Below are 21,582 nucleotides of genomic sequence, written 5' to 3' on the forward strand. Positions count from 1 at the left end.
CTCACCAGCGCATCTAGTGCCATCATTTAGAAAGTTGTGAGAAGTAGAGTTTGAAGGGGATGAATTATTTTAAAGAATTACACCTTGAGGATTGTGACTGCAGAAATAATTTTTACCATTTGTAGGATTTCTCTGTATATTACTAAAGATATTTGGTAAATAATCTATAATTGCCCATCAATTAATACCTCTGAATTAGAAGGAACATTATGTATTACTTTGAGACATCCTTCCTTCCTAAACAAGCAGATAAAATGCATTTGACCATACTGTATTCCATCCTTATGCACTGTAATGAAGTGTCTGTCTAGATTTCCTAGCCCACAGTAGATCACAAACTTGGAATGTTCAATGCTATGGTGAGATGTACCAGCTTAAATAGACAAACTTGTGGTTATTCCCAACCTGCTTTAAATTAGACTCCATTAATTTCTTCACTGTGCTACCATCCTGCACTGAGGTAATATTCTATTTATCTATTAAAGTCGATCAAGAATACTCTGCTGTGACAGTTCAAATTAGGTGGTCAGGTATTTATGCTCATGGCTTATTGGTAGCATCCTTCAACTTTAGAGACTTGACTGCAAAATCTAGTACTGTAGTCCAGTACGGAGGCAGTGTTGCATTGTCAGAGGTGCCTGCTTTCATATGTTAAATTGAGACCCTTTCTGCTCACTTAGGTTCACATAACAAATCCCATGATAAGAAATATGATGTCCTAGTCAATTTTCATCCCTTGCAAAACATCACTAAAAACATCCTCTATTATCACTTAGTTTTTTGTGGCAGTTTATTGTCTGCATTATAGTGACCAACCTTCCAAAAATAAATTATTTAATTGGTGTTAAAAAACTTAGGGGTCATGAAAGGTGCTATGTCATAGCAGGTTTTCATTACCTTCCTACTGAACCTTCTCCCATTTATACTATTATGACACGGGGTAAACCCTCCTGCTTAATTTAAACCAGCAACACAGAAGAGACTTATCCCATGCAGTAATCTGTGAAAATTCAAGAGGCCAAAACAATTTAAAGTAAACATTAACAACTTTATTTCTCAAAGTATAACAGAGAATTATTAACTGACAACTATTTACAATTCCTTCCTCTAACCTATCTTTTAATTTCCCTTCTGTAATACTAGTCCAATAAAACCCCCAATTAAGATTTACTGAAAAATTCAAATTTGAAAACCAGCCAACGGTAGAATATTCTCGTTATGTCTTCCTCTGTAGATTTGCTCTCCAGGTCGGTGTTGATGTTTTTTCTCTGTGCAAACTCCTTCCCTAGACAGGTACCTCTTCGAGAGTTCTGACTAGCAGCCTACATCTGTTGGTCTTTTAGTAGCTCTCTCCCAACTGTTCATTTTTTTTCATGGTCTTGTACACCCAAAGCATTGGATTGTGTCATTGGCTTTTAATACTGTCAATATACTAAATTCAAAATTGATTGAATTTGTTTTTTGTTTGGGTATAATTTAAACTGATTGGCTTAATTCAAACTTGTTTTTGCCTCCAGGAAACCATCTACACTGAATATGTTATGTTCCTTATTCAGAACACTTGGTGCTGTCAGGTAGTGCTGCAAGCTTTTGACTCTCTTAAAGATACAGTACACCCACATCTTCATAACAATACAAAGCTAAGAAGTGAATTTAGTGCTAAATATAACTTGAACTTGTTTTTAAAAGACTTTTCTTAAACTGGAATTATTGTATAATTTGTCCTCTGTGTAGGAATTGCCATCCGCCAAGGCAAGTTTACTGAGCAAGAGAATCAACAATTGCAGAAAAACCTGAAGGAATTAATGGAGCTAACTGGAATTCAAAATGAATGGGACCTGCTACATGTTCCTGAATCCGTTGAGGAGATGTTAAGAATTAGACGGCTGAAACAGAATAATTTATTCTGTTGCAAACTAGGTATTTCTATATTTCTAATTTCATTTTTATGCCTATATTATTGTATATATTAGCAGTGGATATGTCTCATTTTTGAGTTTTGCAGCATCTGACAACCATCTCGCCCAGGTATTTATACTGAATGCACTCCTTTTATACCTGTTGAGCAGTAGTTATTTACAAATCTTCCTTTGTTGCTGCCAGTAATATCTTACTCAATTTCACTTTCCTTACTTGCATTCAAAATTAATTTTATGTATTTGAAAATTTCCTTTTTATAGCCGAAAATATTCCAAGACCATGGAAGTGTGTTTATCAGCGAGCTAAGAGAATGTATCACCCTCATCGATGTAAAGGCAGGTGGGCTAACCTGGAATAACTCACATCAATTATTTACTTTGTGTAGCAATTTAATTATTTGCTTGTTAGGTTTTCTTTGCCAATGTTCAGCTTCTGTAATAATGAATCAAATAAATCAGAATTATAAATTTCAACTCTGGCCCAGTTGTATTTGAAATTATTTTGTTGGGGTGGCAGTAATTTTTTTGCATTTGGTGCTTTGCTTTTTGTGTGGCTGGTCATTGATGCGAATGTAATGCCCTCTTAATTAAGTGTCACATTACTGGTGTGTTTCCATTCAATTAAGTTCTGCTCTCTCTGAGATTGTTGACGCTTCCTCTGAAATTTAAAAAACTAAGGTTTTTTTTGGTCAGTTTTCTCCCTTTCTCTTCCCTTACTTTTAGTTATCATTCTTGTTGTGTGAGCTTATAGGTTGGGTGTTTTCAACAGCTTCTTGTTGAGAAGTGTCACGCTTTCTTCACTTTGCACCAGAAGTAACCAAGTATTATCGAATAGGAGAAAACACAGGAAAATTGGAAGGATATGCTGACACAGTTAGATGATATAGTGAGAAGTGGCTCACATAGAGTTTAAAAAGGCATGAACTGGTTGAACCTAATAACCCACTTCAGTGTTGAAAATTCTGTACCATTCCATCAGTTTCACCCTTTACCATCCTGTTTCCCACTAGCTCAGTGTGGTAATGCCACTGACTGTGTGCACCTAATGCCCTCCAAGTTCGAGACTAACAACATGGCACAAACTGGAAATAAACCCTTGTTTGTTTAGCTCAATTATGTGTTGCATTCATCAGCTGAGCCACTGTCGAACCTCAAATTGTGCTCCAAAAAGCGAGTTCCTTCTGGGAAATTTTGTGTCAAGATCAGATGCTTTTTCACAGGGAATAAGAGTTGAAGGATGCTCCAGGTTATGCTTCCGCATTTTCCTATCTGATATAATGCATAATTAGTGATACATTACCACTGACCAGCAAGCTGCACTGAACTGCTCCACAACCTTCCTAGAAGTCCACACTTCTCCAATTCTGGTCTTTTGAACATCCCTGATTTCAATCCCTCCACCATAGGTAGCATTCTGCTGCCATGGCCCTAGACGCTGCAATTCATTCCTAAACCTCACCATTTCTCTACTTTTCTCTTTGATTTTTCATTTGACTTATCTCTTTGACTCATGAGATCTCATTGCCCCTTTTGTTGGTAGATGTCAAAATTCAAGCCTTTCTTTTTAAATGTAGATGAAACTGATATAATTGCGTTGGTTTATTAGTGCAAACTGTTCCTTGATCTGAGAGTGTTTTTTGTTTTAAATCCTTCCCATAGGAAAAGCACTTTTTGCAGCATTCCCTCAATATATGCTGGCTCCGGCCAGGATTTATACTTATGAATTTGTGTTCAGTCACTTAACATCAGATTACAATCTTGCTGAGTTATAGTTATAGTCATAGCTGACACTATAGTTGCTGGCACTAGTTAATTTTGTTTGTTCTCATTTTTGTACTTAGTCTTCTGAGATTAACTATAGATGTGTTGTTATTAGGTACTCCAAAGAAGAACTGAACAAATTGCAACGTTTGCAAATGCAGTATGGAAATCACTGGAAGAAAATTGCACAATTCATGGAACGTTCTGATGGGTCTGTTATATGCCGAGCAAAAACAATGAAAAATTGTAAGTTGGATTAATAAAACATGCATTTTCTTCCTACTGTGAAGTTCAGTGGAAGTGTAGTCACTATCTCTGTTGGATATCTACAATAGCCTACTAATTAATAGGAATACAATATGTGTAGAAATATTTTGTTGTTCAGGGTAGTTGGGTAATTCTGGTCAACCTAAAAGATGACAAAAAATCCAGATGACTTAAGCTGCCTCCTTAAAACAGCCTTGCTCAGAGATCTAACAAACCCTATGGGAGAAAACTCTTCCCCTGCATTAATCTATAGTGAGGATTCACAGGTGCTTCAGCGTGATTTGAAGAAGTTGAGTGGGCAAATGTATTGTGTAGATTAGTATGAGATTATCCACTTTGAGCAAAACAGGAAGACATATTATTGTCTGATGCGTTGGGAAAGGGGAAGGTGCAATGAGATCTGGCTGTCCTTGTATACCCATCAGTGAAAGTATGTATGTATGTTCAGCAGGTACTGAAGAAGGCAAATGACATGTTGGTCTTCATAATAAAAATGCTTGCATATTTGAGCAAGGATAGCAGGGATAGTTTGCTCAAATTGTACAGGGCCTTGGTGAGACTGTATCTGGAGTTTGTCTCCTTACCTGAGGAAGAATATTCTGGCTTTGGAGGGACTACAACAATTTACCAGACTGATTCCTGGGATAACAGGACTGACATATGAAGACAGACTGGATTGGTTAGGACTATATTCACTGGAGTTTGGAAGAATGAGAAGGGATCTCATAGAAAACTATAATTCTACAGGGCTAGGCAGGGTAAATGGAGGTAATATGTTCCCAATGGTTGGGGAGTCCAGGACCAGGAGTCACAGTCTAAATAGGTGAGTAGACCATTTACGACTGAGGTGCGGGGAAATTTCTTCACCCAGAAACTGGTGAGCTTGTGGAAGTTTCTGTTACAGATATCAGTTGAGGGCAAATTGTTGAACATTTTCAAGGAGTTGGATATTGTTTTGAGGGCTAAAGGGATCAAGTGGTCTGGAAAGAGAATAGGGTATTGAGTCGGATGATTAGCCTTAATCATATTGAATGGTGCAGCAGGCTCAAAAGGCTGTGTGGCCTATTCCTGCTCCTATTTTCTGTATCTATGATTCCCAGCAAGAAACTGCAGTGATGTCACCAAAGATTTTTAAGGCAGCCATTCACATTAAAGAATTCCTTCAAAAAGCCAACAGGGAAATGATAAGCACTAAAGTGAAACCACTTTATTAAAAAAAAAAGCAAAATAAGTATTGTATTTACACCTGGAGTGAAGATGGAAGCTGAAATATTGTGAAACTATGTAATAATTGTTTTTAAATTATTGTTTTATATTGTAGAGTCTGTTAAATATCACTATTAAGGTTAATTACATTTATTAAAATATTTCACAGTCAGCTCCATGGTTCAACAGTCATTATTGCTGAAGTCACCATTAAAATCTCTTCTTCACTAAAAAATTTAAAAATTAAAAGATAAAATGAAACCTTGTCACCGCATCAACTAATTTCAGTGGCACTGGCTCTTAATGTGGTGAGGTACCAACAACACAGACTGTGGTGGAGTCATGAACAACTAATAACAATTTCAGGATTTCTCCGTTAATCTGTGCTTGCACTAAATCCTGAAGTTCCAATTAGATTTGGAGGGGAATTGACAGTGAACAATTTACTAACCGTTTGTATTCAAAATCTGCAGCAAATTCTAGGCCATCGTGTTTTCCAGATGTAAGTGTTTCAAAGACTGGTAGGTTGAAATAATTAAATGCATATTAATCTTTTCTCATGGTACCACTCTGATCTATGAATCAAAAGGTCATGGATATAGACAAATAATCTCAGTTGACATTTCACTGTATGTCTGTCATAATGTTTTATTGTCTGGTTCTTTTCAAACATGAAACATTAAACTAAGCACAGGAGAACACAAAAGAACCCATGGCATTATTCATAGAAGAGCAAGAATTCACTGTCAATTCCCCTCCAAATCTAATTGGAACTTTAGCGCAAGCACAGATTAATGGAGAAATCCTGAAGTTGCTGTCTGCCATTCATAACTCCACCACAGTCTGCATTGTTGATACCTCACCACAAGAGTGATTTCATGCAGTGTCCTGACCAATATTTATCCCTCAACCAGACTGTCAAAACCCTTTGTGCTTCTGATTTCCGAAGCCTTTCCCCAGTTAGAAAATAGACTATGCCTTAACTAATCTGTGTATAACCTCACACTTTCCCAGATTGTATTTCATCTGCTTCTTTGCCCATGTCCTAATCTGTCCATGTTCTTATGCAGCCTCTCTGCTTCCTCAATGCTCCCTGCCTGTCTACCTATCTTTGTGTCATTTGCAAATTTAGCAACAATGCGCTTAGTTCCTTCTTCCAGATCATTAAGGTATAACATGCATAGTTGTGGAACCCAGCACTGACCCCTGCAGAACTCCACTAGTCACTGGCTGCCATCCTGAAAAGATTTCTCTGTCCCCAGTTTCTGCCAAACTACATTGCGTTGACCTTAAAGCATCACCTCAAATGTTTAAAATTTTCATCCTGGTGTAAAAGTCAGTCCAATGTCTCCGCTCGCCTGTCTGTATAATCTGTTCCAGCCCTACAATCCACTTGAGATATCTGTGCTGCTTTAACTCTGGCCTTTTAAGCATCTGAATTTTAATCCCATTCATGTCTACAGCTGCAAAGGCGTTAGGCTCTCGAATTTCCACCCAAAACTGATTTGTCTGTGTACCTCTCTATAAAGTACTACTTAAAACTCACTGATCAAGTTTTTGTTCTACCTAATAGGTCCTAATGTGGCTCAATATGAACTTTTGTTTTAATTTTTCTTCCTTTTTTGTGATGTTAAACATTCCTGGTTGGACCAGTATTTATTTTCTATTGCTAATAGCCCTTGAGAAAGTGGTTGTGAACTGACCTGTACAACTGATAGTCCTTGAGGTATAGGAACATCCATGTTTAGGAAGGCAGAATTTTAGCCAGCTATTGGAAAAGAATTGATAGAGTTCCATGTCAGGATGATATTTAGCATGGCAAGGAACTTGTAGCTGGTGGTGTTCCATGCATATGTGACTCTTCTATCCTTCTAGATGGCAGAGATTGCATAATTGAAGGTACTACCAAAGAAGTCTTGGTGAGTTACTGTATTGCTGCCACTCTGCATTAGGTGTGAAGGGAATGAATGTTCATAGTAGGTGGGGTGCCAATCAAGCAGTATACTATGTTCTGCATTGTGTCAAGTTTCTTCAATGTTGGAGTTATATCCATCCAGACAATTGGAGACTATTCCATTATACTCCAGATTTGCGTCTTGTAGTTGATAGGCAGGTGAATTGCTTGCCAAAGAATTCTTTAGTTGTTGACCTGATCTTGTAGCCATGGTATGTACATGGCTGGTTCACTTAAATTTCTAGTTAATGGTAGCACCCAAGATTGTGATAGTGGGAAATTCAGTGATGGTATTGCCATTGAATGCTCATAGTGATGGTTAGATTCACTCTTGTTGGAGATGGTCATTGCCTGATATTTGTGTGGCACAAGTATTATTTGCCAATTAACGGTCTAAGCATTGCTACTGTGCAGATCTTGCTTTATGCAGATGTAAATTGCTTCAGTATCTGAAGAGTCGCAAATGGTGCTAAACGTTGTGCAATCATCAGTGAGCATCCCCACTTCTGACTTTACGATGGAAGATTTAATGAAATTGATAAAAAAGAGGAACTTCGGCAGAGATGTCCGGGGGCTGAGATGATTGACCTCCAACAACCACAACCATCTACTTTTGTGCTAGGCATGACCACAACCAGTGGAGAAATTTGCTCCAATTGTCATTGATTCCAGTTCCAATAAGGCTCCTTGATATCACAGTTGGTCAAATGCTGCCTTGCCGTAAAGGGCACTTATTCTCACCTCACCTTTAAAGTGCCTTACAAAGTCTCACTGTGTTAAAGGTACTACATAGATGCAAGATTTCTTTGTTTAAAAATATTTTTTAAAAACCAAATTGTTTATTTAACTTTTATGTAAATGTATTAGTTATATCAACAAATTCAGCAAAGTAACTACTGAGCAACATTTGTATTTTATAAATTAAAATTCTAATCAATTAGTTTCTTATTGGATCAACCTGTTTTGGTCAAAAATATAAATTTCTTAAAGAGGTTTTCTTTTTTAAACAGCTTTGAAACTTGGACCTTGGAGCAAGGAGGAGGAGAGGGCGTTAATGAACATAATGGAGGAGCTAATGAGAAAAAAGATACAAGAGGCACCCTATAGTCCAATGAGTACAGTTCCAAATTCCAATGCACTTATTTCAATTCTGCGTGAAAAACTATACAGGGAAATTCCTTGGTTTGCAGTTGCGGACAAAATGGAGCACAGAAACTGGACGCAGTGTAGGCAGAAATGGTGAGCTAATATTTCTGATTGTTAGTGAAGGTTTGAAGTTACAAGAAGTTTCTTTCCAATTAAGCAATGAGCATAAAATACGAGGTGAATTTGAAAATTGTCTGTATTTCTGTAGATCTTGGTCTATGGCCATAATTGTCATCAGGTACGCTTTGCCTTAATTTGCTGTTTTAGTTAATTATATTGTGTTTTGGTCACAACAGGGTTGACATACTTAAAACTTGTTTCATTACCATATTTTCTTTAATCACACGTGGTTAGCTACTCTGACCAATTTTTACTGGTTGAACTTTTGTAATTTTGAAACATATTAAAGAGCAGGAGTAGGCCATTCAGACCTTTGAGTTTGTTTTGTCATTCAGTATGACCATGGTTGATCAACCTACTCAGTATCCTGTTGCCTCTTTCTTCCTTTTGGCTCTAAAATCTGTATCTAACTCATTCTTGAAAACATGCCAAAACTTGGCCTCAACTGCTTTTTGTGACAGTCAATTGAACAAGCTCACCACTCTGGATGAAGAAATGTCTTCTCATCTAAATCCTAAATAGCCTACCCTGTATACTTAGACTAACTGCTGGTTCTGGTCTCCTGGGTCATCAGTATCATACTTCTGGTGTTTACTCTATCTTGTCCTGTTAAAATTTTATTGGTTTTTATGACAGTTTCCCCCATTCTTCTAAACTCTAGTAAGTATCGTCCAAAATAATCTAGTCTCTCTCTCTCTCTCCATATGTCAGTCCTACTATTCCAGAAATCTGTCTGGTAAAACTTTGTTGCTGTCCTTCTGTAGGTAAAATATCCTTCCTCAAATAAGGAATCCAAAACTGCGCATGATACTCTAGGTTGGCTTCCTCAAGGCCCTGTACAATTGCTGCAAGACATCCCTGTTCCTGTGCACGAATCCTCTCCCTATGAAGACCAACATACCATTTCCCCCCTTTGCTGCCTGCTGGACTTGCATGCTTACTTTCAGTGATTGGCAGGGCCGACCAGACCTCCCAGTCACCGTTCATTTCAATTCCCCCAACCACTCCCTTTCTGACATTACCATCCTTGGCCTTATCCATTGCCCAAACAAACCACAGTGCCTTTTGGAGGAACAGCACCTTATCTTTTGACTGGGCACCCTTCAGCCTGGAGGACTCCACATTGTGTTCTCCAATTTCAAATAACCTCCTTCCCCATCTTCCGACTCCCTTCAGTCCTTCCCACTCCCTTCCACCAACCGGATTCATTTCTCCCATTGACTAACCAGATTGCATCTTCTGCCTGTCTTCACCTATCCCCACTTCACCACCCTGCCCCCGCCTCCCCCTTTATCTGCAGCTCTCCCCACTCCCACTCCCAGTCTTGGAGAAGGGTTACACCCAAAATGTTGACTTCTGCACCTCCTGATGGTGTCTGGCTTGCTGTGTTCTTCCAGTCTTCTGCCTGTCTACTTTGGATTTCAGCATCTGCAGTTGTTTTCTGTACTTTGTGATTGACATTGAACAGTAACAAGATGATTTACTGTTCAGAATAATTACCAATATTAAACAATTTCAATGCAACCCTGCATTGTGTAGACCTTAAAACTGTCAAATACCTGAAATCTTTGGGTCACTGTTATAGAAATTACTGAACAAGATTTTTTCTCATCTCTATTCCAAATGTTTTGGAAATCATTTAGAAACTGTTTAAAAACCGAACCACTAAACAAACATGTGGAGTTAAGACTAGTACAGATACGGTAGTCCAACACTCATAATGAAGTACTAAGAAGGAGTGATTGAAAGAAAGGAAGAAAGCAATGTCAGCATTTCAGAGAGAATCTAGAATATGAGAGGTTGCCTAGATTCTGCACACAATTCTGTAACAGATTGGTGCATTATAATTTGATTCATTGGTTCACCAAGGTACCCAACTAAAAACAGCTATTTATAGCTGGAATTAAATTCCTTGATGCAATATGGTTACATTGCAGAAACTCATGCAGACACGTGGAGAACACGCTAACTCCACACTCACCCACAGATGGAATTGAACCCGGTCCCTGGCACTGCTGACCACTGTGCCTTTTAAAATGTCATCATGAATGCAAAATTTTTAATTTCATTTTTATTCTCTGAAAGGATGAACATTCTGACTACAAAAATGTCTGGAGGAGTGAGACCTATTCGATTTCACCATCACCAGTCAAGAATTAATCTCATCAAAAGGTAAAATGTATGCAGAGACTCATATGAGGCAACAAAATAATATAAAGTAACTGTTGACTTAGAAGCGTCTGATGAAAGCAGCCATATGATAAGGTGGGACTTTTAATTGCTGAGTTAAAACAGTTGGTTAAAAATAAATTGCAGGGTAATTAATTTAAAGGTAATCTCTTTACTAAAAACAGCAACATGGAGCTGGTTGTATAGTGTACAGTGCAGGCCATCTAGTAGTATAAGTTAAGGTGTTCTCATATTTTGCAGCATTAATGATGTCTAAACTCTTTTTTTTGCTCTTGTTACTCCTCTGAAATTGTCAGCAATTGCTGGACTTAAAACTGAAATTACTTCACAGGTCACACAGGATCTGTGATGAGAGATGTAGAGTTAACGTCTCTACAGTGTGCCCAAGTAAGAGGACATATTTTGGTTTAATACATCATCTAGCTGCACTTCCTCAGTACTGACTGAAGTGTTTACCTTGATTATTTGCTGAAGTCCTGGCATGTGACTGTCTGACTCAGGCTTTGAGCGAAACCATGGCTAAGAACTTGCGGAACTCTTTATGGTTCTTAGAGATATGGAAGGAGGTGAGAGCGGAAGTTTGATAAATGAAAACGTATTTAAAACCTGTTACATTTCAATATTTTCCAGTTCTGATTAAACTTGAAAATTGAAATCAGTTTTTTTTTCTTGTCACAGATGCTGCCATACCTGCTAAGTGTTCAGTGGGTTTATATTTTAATTTTGAATTCTAGCGATTTTGTTTAGTAATTTTTAAAGTGTACATATTCCCAGTTAAATGTGGAAATTGCAAAGTTGGTGTTGATGATTATACGCTTCCTTACAGGTGTATTGATGACTTCACCATACAGATAGCAATAAAGAAAAATGACTAAACTGAGCTTCCTCTTTACGTTATTAGCCGAACAGTAAAAACCTTAGGAAAGTTTTTCACCTGAATGAGGTGTAATTGGGTTTTTAACGATGTAAATTCATGTTCATTGATGAAATTGGATCCAGTCCAACTTTCCTTTAGAGATTTGCCAAAAGGTTTGTTAATGAAAACTGTAGCAAGAACCTTACCTGCTTTATTTTCCAGGTTGTACCTGTTGAACATTGATGATGTCGGTGAAGTCGACTGGGAGGATCTTTGTAGTGCTGTTGGGTAAATAACACTATAATTTTCATATTTATAATGCAGTAACGTAAAGACAATAGGTCTAGTGGACATAATTGACTTTGCCTACAAGCTAACGGCAATAATTGGGGGGTGTATGTGGGATGATATTTGATCCGGTGATGCCATTCGAAAATAATCTTTGGCCAGGAGATTGGGGGATAGGTGTGTGCGTATCATTTTAATCTACAGTTTATGCAGTGCTTTAGTTTTATATCATCTCACTTGAGAGTCTTGTTGATACCACTAAGATTTTGATGCTGGTATTATTATTTGTAACGTTGGATTTCTCTTATTATTCTGGATACCTATTTATGTGGTGGAATGCAGCTGTTATAGCCCTCAGTGATGAGCTAATTATTGTAATGCTTAATTCTCATTCAGTTGTCATCCTATCATTTGATTGATACCGGTAAACTTAATCTATGGGTCAGATATGTAATACAGCATTTCATTAATGACTGAAGAATTTTGTGTAGCATTGAAAGTATGACTTTACTGTCTGTTGCAATTATTTCTATTCTCTTGAATTTCACAAAGGAATTTGAAATAAAATACAATTTATCAACAAGGTTAATGTGATTTTATTTACTTTTTACAGGATGATTACCATAATTAAGATTTAATTGTACAATTATGTTGCTGCTTTTTCTAGAGATGTTCCTCCTTTATTCGTTCAAAAGATGTTTTATAAATTGAAAGTTCGTTACGTACCTGACTGGCCCAAAAAATCCTTTGGAGGTTAGTATCTAAATTCAGTGACTGAATAGTTTACTGATGATTATGTTTTATATTGATGACAACAGAAAATGTTCACCTTGATGATGAAAAGAGCAGTTGAAAGCATCAATTTTATTTTCCAGTCATTCTTGTTATTTGCTCTCTGAAATAAGGCAGCCAGGTGGGTGGCATAATTGCTTTTAGAATTGGAAATGGCTGTTGCTGTATTTCTATTATTGCTGGTGTTGATTCACTTGTTGGATCATATATTGTATCTCCAATGCACTGAAGGCATAACCTTTTTACTTTTAAGAATTTGTCTCCATAATTTCATAATGTGGAATTGGAGATCCTGTGGGAAAACAGAATTTTCAATCTTAATTATTTTTTCCCAGTTGGTTCTGAAACATTACCAAGAGTTATATTGGCTGCTTCTTTCAGTCTGTAATTAAAATGATCCTGTATCATTATGAAGTGGGTACCATAGACATAGCATCCTCAGGAACTTCATTATATTTGAGAAGGAGAAAAACTGTAACAGCTATTAATTGTGTGGCTTTTCATGCTGAATGTTTGTGAACAATATCCTGTAGTAGTCTCTAATGTTTCTGTAATCCTATTTTTACACTGGTATTTGCTTTTTAAGTTGTAGTGCTTCCTTGTAGCCTTTAAATGTTTATATCTGGTGTGATATTTTAATCAAAATAACTAAAAAGTTTAATTAAGCCTCTAAATTCATAGTGCAAGATAATGTGCCATTTTGGTATTTATTTGCTCTGTATAAAGTACTGTATGCAAGAATAATGTACCATGAAATAAACTCACTCAAATTGCAGCATTTGAGATGGCAATTCTAATACCATCAGAAGGCAAAGCAGTACTTTAGTCTTTGATCCATAGTTGTTGACATCATTTGACTTTCAGACAAAGCTATTGTGACACTATCTCAATGCATGACCAGACATTTGTCATGTTGACACTCATCCTCGAAAGCCAACTGGCATAAGCTCTGTAATTAGTTTTTATATTAAATACTAATGGATTTTTAGTGACAGTCAACCAAAGCTTGTTCTGAGTTCGTATCCAAGCAGATGCCTTTTAGCAAAATTAACATAAAATTGCAGTGGCTTTTACAGTGTTAATGGTAGGTGAAGCTGCCTCTGCTTATCATTGTTAATGAGTAAATGAAACAGCAAATTTCATTAACAGTACTTAATAAATCAGGAAGTTGTTAGCCAGGTTTTACTACTTTGCTGAAAACTTCACTATACTAGTGTTTCACTCTTATTAAATTAGATTCCCTATGGTGTGGAAACAGACCCTTCAGCCCAACAAGTCCACACTGACCCTCCAAACAGTAACCTACTCAGACTCATTCGCTACATTTACCCCTGACTAATGCACCAAAAGATGTGACGTTTTGGTACTTAACTGCTTGGTAGCCACTAAACAGCAGAAAAACTTGGGCTTTGTTCATTCAATTCATTGACCATATGATAATACTTAATTGCCACCAAACAATGTCTGTTACTGGAGAATTACTTGTACAAAATGTCTCATTCCTTTAGATTTTAATTATTGGGACATGTGAAAAAAAACACAATCTTTCTTTCATTCTTCTTTCTAAATTGATTTTCTATTAAATTAAGTATCCCAATTTGAACTTCTTGGTTTAGATTCTGAATGTCTCAATAAAAATTTTACAATCCGAAGAGATGCTATTGCTTGCCCGATCTCTCAGTTACAAGGTTCTTGTGAATCACTGCACAAAAATGCTGTAATTACTGCAAGTTGCCTATAAATAAGAACGGATCACAAATTTAAGTGTGAACAGCAAGTGTCATCAATTTGCCATTGATGACAAAATTTTGATCATAATATATGTATGTATACTGCGGAGGAAAACTGACCCCTTTAGCAAAGGCTTCAATGCTTAGGATCTTTGTGCACTAAGATTGTACGGCAAATCAACAGAAGCAACCCTGGAAAATTTTATGTTAGTTTCTGAATTTTGGAACCCTGCATTTTATTCTGTTCAGTAAATAAAACATGTCTGGCTTCTCTGAAACTACACTGGAATCTAAGACTTATAGTTTGAAACTGCTCCTTGTATTGTTGGATTCAAAATTTTTAATATATATAACTGGTAAACATGGGACTCTTATTGCTCTCCTGTAAGCTTTGGCTTTTTTTAAATTCTCATTGAACATGGGTGTTGCTGGCTGTGCCAGCAGTTATTGCACGACTCTAGTTGCCCTTGAGAAGATGGAGATGAGCCACATTTTTGAACCATTGCATATAGACCTACAATGCCATTAGGGAAGGCATTCTAGAATTTTGACTCAGTGATAGTGAAGGGACAGCAATACATTTCCAAGTCAGGATAGTGAGTGGAAGGTTTGGAGGTGGTATAGGTGGTGGCGTTCCCATGTATCTACTGCACCTGTCCTTCCAGATAGGAGTGGTTGTGGCCTTGGTAGGTGCAGCCAAAAGAACTTCGGCAAATCTTTGCAGTACATCCTGTAGGTAGTATGTACTGCTGATACTGAGCATCAGTCATAACTGGAATGGATGCACTGCCAATCAAATGGGCTGCTTTATCCTGAATGATATCGAACTTTTTTTGAGTGTTGTTGGAGCGGCACCCATCCAGTCAAGTGGAGAGTATTCCATCACACACCTACCTTGTGCCTTGTAGATGATGGACAGGTGTTAGGGAGGCAAAAGGGGCTAGATTAGAGGAGTGCTTTAAAAGCTCAGCAGGTCAGGCAGCATCCAAGGAGCAGGAAAATTGACGTTTCGGGCAAAAGACCTTCATCAGGACTGAAGGCAGGGAGCCTCTGGGGTGGAGAGATAAATGGAAGAGGGGTGGGGTTGGGGAGAAGGTAACCAAGAGTACAATAGATGGATGGAGGGGGGGGTGAAGGTGATAGGTCAGAGAGAAGGGTGGAGCGGTGTTAGGGAGTCAGGAGTAAATTACTTTTTGCAGTACTCCTAACTCTGACCTGCTGTTGCGGCCATAGTATTGATATGGTGTGTCCAGTTTAGTTTCTGTTCAAAAGTAACTCCCAGAATATTATGATGTGGGGCTGGCAGTGTGGCGCACGATCAGCAGACACAGAATCTTTAGTAAAAGATCAAAGTGTCACACAACTAATGCTATGTTTTGAACAAACCTAGATTGCTGTTAAGTCTTGAATCACTTCGAATGGGTTGCGGGTTTTGATTTATGAGTATGTAAATCCCAGAACTTCTTTCAACTCGCGTTCCTGAGATAACTTAAGGTTTTATGATTTAAAAAAGTGACATCTCAGCTCAGGCAATACATTAAAGGTGTACGGTTGGAGTCTGCCTGCCTCCCAACCTTGAGTTAGACCAAGTTCTGTTTCCAAAGGAGGAAATTATAAAATATCACATGGACTGACTGTCTACAGATTGTGTGCCCAAATATGCCAAATCTTTCATGCACAAGTTCAAACAAGAATACTTAGTTGCACAGGATCTCCAGCCAACGCTATACACCAGATATATTTACAACATTTTCTTCCTCTGGATCCATGGCGAGGAGTCACTGAAACAACTACACAATGATATCAACAAGTTTCATCGCACTATCAGACTTACCATGCACTACTCTTCAGAATCAGTTTCATTCTTAGATACATGCGTCTTCGTGAAGGATAGGTACCTAAGTACCTCACTGTAATGCAAGCCCAAGGATAACCTCAGAAAGCTGCACTTCACTAGATGGGGACACCACCCACCACGTGCGTTGCAGGTACCCATGTGATTCTGCCAATGTTGTCTACCTCATACGCTGTAGGCAAGGATGCCCCAAGGCATGATATGTTGGCAAGACCAAGCAGACGCTATGACAGTGGATGAACAGACACCGCACAAAAATAAGTGTTCCCTGTCAGTTGGGGAACACTTCAGCAGTCAAAGACATTTGACATCTGATCTTCAGGTGACCATCCTCCAAGATGAACTTTGGGATATGCAACAACAGAGTCGCTGAGTAAAGATACCCATGAGGATGGCCTCAATTAGGATCTTGGGTTTATGTCATACTACAGGTGACCCCACTACACTACACTGACCTACCCTTTTACACACGATCACACTCACACAGATCCTCTTTCTTAAACACACACACACTCTCTCACTGATGCGCACACCCCCTCTCAGGCATATACTCTGTCACACTCACGCGCTCACACAGATGCACACAACTGCTCCCTCTGTCCACCGTACACACGCACGCTCTCACTCCCTCACATGCACGAACATACATACAAGTCTATGAGGTGTCTTTACATTTGCAAATTTGTATTTATAAATTCCTACTTTGGAAATAGAACCGGTCTGACTCAAAGTTGGAATACAGACAGAGTCTAACCTCACCCCTTTAATGCATTGTCTGAGCTGAGATGTCACCATTCTTGTATAAAACCTTAAGTTATTGCGGAATTTTGACTTGAAAGAAGTTCTAGGGTTTACATATTAATGAACCGAAGCCTGTAATCCATTAAAGACTTAACAGCAATCTAGGTTTGTTCAATACATTGCATTAGTTGTATGATGTTTTGATCTTTTACTACAAACTCTGTGTCTTATGATCCTGCCCCACTAGCTACCTGATAAAGGAGCAGCGCTCTGAAAGCTTGTACTTCCAAATCAACCTGAATGGACTATAACCTGGTGTCATGTAATTTTTAACTTTATCCAGAATGTTGATCGTGGGGGCCATTGAATGCCAAGAGACAGTGGTTAGATTGTCTGTTTATTGGAAATGGTTATTGCCTGGTATTTATGTGGTGCAGGTGTTATTGCCACTTGTCAGCTGAAGTCTGGATATTGTTCAGCTCTTGTTCCATTTCAACATGATTCCTCAGATACTGAGGCAGTCCCTGAATGGCGCTGAACATTGTGCAATTTTTGGCAAACATCTCCACTTTTTGTTGGAAGGAAGCTTAAGCAGCTGAAGACGGTTGGGCCATGGACATTACTCCAATGATTCCCTGCAGAAAAACCCTGGAGCTGAGGTGCTTGACCTCCAGACCCACAACCACCATCTTTCTCTGTGCCAGATATCGCTGTAACCAGCAGAGTTTGTCCTAATTCCCTTGATTTTGGTTTTTATAGGCGTCATTGATGCTGCAATCAGTCAAACGTGACCTTGATATCAAGGGCTGTCACTTTCACTTCACCTTTTATTCATGGACATGTTCACTGATACTGTATCAACAAATAAATTATGCGTGGAAATGCAAAGTAGTTAGAAACTTACTCGACCATATGGTCTCAAGCGGAATCCGCATCCAGGTTCTAATGTGCCTTTAAATGTCTCGATATTTCTAGTCGTTATGTTCATTTAGTGTACAAAATAGATCATTGATTTGACATGAATTTGAATCCTTAATATTGTTAATCCAATATTTATTTTGTGAAAGATTACAACTGAGATTTTATACATGAATATTAAATTGAGACTTATTTATAATTTTAGAAATCTATGATTATGCCAAGTAGTAAAAGTTGATTTTAACTTTTTGAACATTTTATAGGAATTGTGGACTTTCTGCATGATCAAATAGTTCCAAAATTGGAAGAAATAATAAAGAAAAAGGAAGACCAATGCAATTTTAATGTTTCAAGTGATCCTTATCAGTCACTACAGCATGAGTTCAAATTAAGTGATATATTTGATGATGATGACGACGATGATGTGAAAGATGAAATTGAGAAAATAGATGAATTGGAAGAAATGATTGGAACCTCATTTCAGAGTCAGTCAGAGAAACCAGTTGAAAATTGACCCCACATAACATGATTGTCTTGGGTGCTGAAGCGACAGCTTTGAATGACACGTTGACAATACAAAAATGTTGACACTCACATTATGTGGTGTCTTGAGACTTTCATGTTTTTATTATTCAACAATCTATGACCGGTAGATTTTTAAAATTTCGATTGTTGGCATTTCTGGTAAGGGCAGCATTTGTAGTCTATCTCTAATTTGTATCAAATGCTCATTGTTGAGAAGGTTAAACTTCAGAACATTTGCAGAAATTGTATGAAAATAAAAATCATCGATCTCTGTTCATGAACAATGTAAATGATACTGAGAAATGTGATACAAACACACTTTATCTCAATTACCTATACTTTTAATGTTTGGTTTATGTAAATACTTTTAAAATTGAATTTAATTTAGCTCAAGTCTTTTATAATAGAAAAGCAAAATATAAATAAAAACAAAAGCTGGAGATTCTTGGTTGGTCAGACAGCATCTGTGAAGAGAGAATACATTAATGTGTAGATTTGACAAAAGATTTTTCATGTTATATTTCTGGTACAGATACTGCCAGACCTGTTTACAATATATTTATATAGTATTCAGGTTGTTCATCTTGATTCCTTTTAAACCTATGTGGGAAGAAAGAAGATTTGCTTGGAATGTTAAGATAAAACTTATATGTTTCTATTCAACTACTTAGCTTATTATCATAATTATACCGAAATTAATTGTACAATTCAGGTCAACTGTGTCATGGTTCTTATTTCAGTTGGGAAATCTCAAGGATTTTGTAAAATGAATGACACTGGAATGTAGTGACTAAATAGAGCAGTTGTCTTACATATACAGTCCTCAGTCCCACATATAATAGCTTTGATGAATGACCAGTTAACCTTCTGTTCGTGTTTGAGCGCTAGGATGGAATTTCCTACATTTTCACGTATTAAAAGCCACCAGCACATTAGTTCAGCACAGTTGAGACGCAACACCCAGAGTCTTGTACAGCTTTGCTACTCTTTCATTATATATTATGCATTCAAAGAGTGGGATATGAATCTACAACCTATTTATACAGACAAAGATGCTGACATGAGAGAGCTAATGCATTTACCTGGGCAATATAGGAACAGAAAAACTATTGTGCCCTTTCAGCCTGTTCTGCAGCTATTTAATGAGACTGTTGAAATTTATATACTCATATAAATTGGTTTTTATTTATACACCTGTTGTTGTCCATGTTCCTAATACTTTGTCAATAAACTTATGTCTATCAATTTTAAAATTAACAGTTGATCTAGCATCACTTGTCATTTGCAAAAGAGAGTTCCAATCTTATTTCACCTTTTGCATGAAGTTCTGGATGTTCTTCCTATGGATTAAACATGATACCACTCCATTATTTAGAAGGAACTGAAGTCGGTGGGTGGAGAGAAGAGGTCAAATGACATACACCTGTCAGTTTAACAACAGTTGTGGGGAACCTACTTGAGTCGAGTGACTTAACAAGTACCAATCAAAAAGAGCAAAGATTGAGAGTTTGAGATAGGAAGTAGTGAAGGACATTAATACAAATCATTAAAACTGGTGCTTCGAGTGATTTGTGTTCATGGACAATCAAAACATCTAGTGGAATACTGGTCTCTCCAAAAGGGGAGTTGGATTATAAAAACAGAAAAGCTGTACTTCCCTGTCACTGCCCATCCTGACAACTGTATTTAGTTTGTTCGGGATGTAAGTTTGCTCGCTCAGCTGGCAAATTTGTTTTCAGACGTTTCATCACCATGTTAGGTAACATCATCAATGAGCCTCTGGTGAAGCGCTGGTATTTTGCCCCTCTTTCTGTTTCTGTGTCTTGGTCTCCAAATAAAGTGGGTTATATCATTTTCGGTTCTTTTTCTCATAAGTTGTAAATGGGGTCCAAATTGATGTGCTTATTGATGCAGTTCCAGTTTGAATGCCAGGCCTCTAGGATTTCCCATGCATGTCTCTGTTTAGCCTGTTCTAGGATGGGTGTGTTGTCCCAGTTGATTTGGTGTCCTTTTTTTGTATGTATGTTAAGGATACTAATGTGGGTGGGTCATGTCTTTTGGTGGCTAGTTGGTATTCATGTATCCTGGTGGCTAATCTTCTGTCTGTCTGTCTGGGATAGTGTTTGTTACAGTCCTTGCATGGTATTTTGTAAATGATGTTCGTGTTGGTGGTATGGGGTCCTTTAGGTTCATCAGTAGCTGTTTCAGTGTGTTGGTTGGTTTGTGGGCTACCGTGATGCCAAGGGGTCAGAGTAGTCTGGTAGTCATCTCTGAATGTCATTTGCAAAATACAATGCAAGGACTGTAACTGAGAAAAAGAACCAGAAATGATATCACCCACCTTATGTGGAGACCAAGACACACAAATAGAAAGCTTTAAATTAAGGGGAGGTTGGTATTGGACAGATGTTAGGGGTAGATTCTTTACTCAGCGGGTTGAGAGTTCATGGAATGCCCTGCCAGTAGCAGTGGTGGACTCTCCCTCTTTATGGTCATTTAAGCGGGCATTGGATAAGCATATGGAGGTTATTGGGCTAGTGTAGGTTAGGTAGGCTTCGGTCGGCGCAACAGCGAGGGCCGAAGGGCCTGTACTGCGCTGTGTTTTTCTATGTTCTAAAGCGGACAGTATACCAGCACTTCATCCCAGGCTCACTGAAGATGTTACCTAGCATGGTGACAATGTCTGAAAATAAACCTGCCGGCTCAGCAAGCAAACTTACAACCTGAATCTCAACCTGAGCTACAAATCTTCTCAAAAATTGCAAACTGTATTTAGTTTTTGGCACCATACCTAAAGTAAGATGGATTCGCCTGGAAGAAATATGCAGTTCTCAAGGATAGGATGGAAAAAGCAGGACTTTTTGCGAGAATAATTTTGGAATACTAATAATTCCTTTCATGAGAAAAACTGCATAAATTTGCAGATTCTTAATATTAAGAATTAATGAAGAGCTCAAATCTCAGATTTCACACATTGGCATTGCTGGTAGTTAGGCACATGATCTGCAGGTTGTTACAAAACTACAATAAAGACAACAAAGTTAATTCAATTCAACTATTTCCCTCTTCTCTGTCTAATTTTGAGGTGTGGAATGGCAATTTAATAAGAGTATTATCCTTACTTTAGTGCTCACCCAATATTTCACCACCATTCCAAATGGACTGGATTGTACTAGGAGGTGAGTCCAGAACTAGAGGGCATAGGTTTATGGTTTGATGGGAAAAGTTTAAAAGGGACAAAAGGGGCCATTTTTTAATGTAGAGAGTGTTGTGTGTATGGAATGAGCTGCCAGAGAAAGTGGTGAAGGTTGGTA

General features: G+C 37.9%; 1 protein-coding gene across 2 annotated transcripts in view; it reads left to right on the forward strand.

Annotated features, from left to right (window-relative positions):
* LOC132825705 (transcription termination factor 1-like) overlaps positions 1-19,502 on the forward strand; it is a 34,941-nt gene extending 15,439 nt beyond the window's left edge. For both annotated transcript variants that reach the window (XM_060841106.1, XM_060841105.1), the window contains exons 3-10: positions 1,735-1,920; positions 2,181-2,259; positions 3,796-3,926; positions 8,118-8,346; positions 10,459-10,545; positions 11,642-11,707; positions 12,375-12,460; positions 18,007-19,502. In XM_060841106.1, the coding sequence (XP_060697089.1) occupies positions 1,735-1,920; positions 2,181-2,259; positions 3,796-3,926; positions 8,118-8,346; positions 10,459-10,545; positions 11,642-11,707; positions 12,375-12,460; positions 18,007-18,257 (1,115 nt within the window). In that variant the 3' untranslated portion in view covers positions 18,258-19,502. The remainder of the gene's footprint in view (positions 1-1,734; positions 1,921-2,180; positions 2,260-3,795; positions 3,927-8,117; positions 8,347-10,458; positions 10,546-11,641; positions 11,708-12,374; positions 12,461-18,006) is intronic.
* Positions 19,503-21,582: the final 2,080 nt, after the last annotated feature.

Source organism: Hemiscyllium ocellatum, chromosome 21 (genome assembly GCF_020745735.1).
Source record: "Hemiscyllium ocellatum isolate sHemOce1 chromosome 21, sHemOce1.pat.X.cur, whole genome shotgun sequence".
Classification (NCBI taxonomy): Eukaryota; Metazoa; Chordata; class Chondrichthyes; order Orectolobiformes; family Hemiscylliidae; genus Hemiscyllium; species Hemiscyllium ocellatum.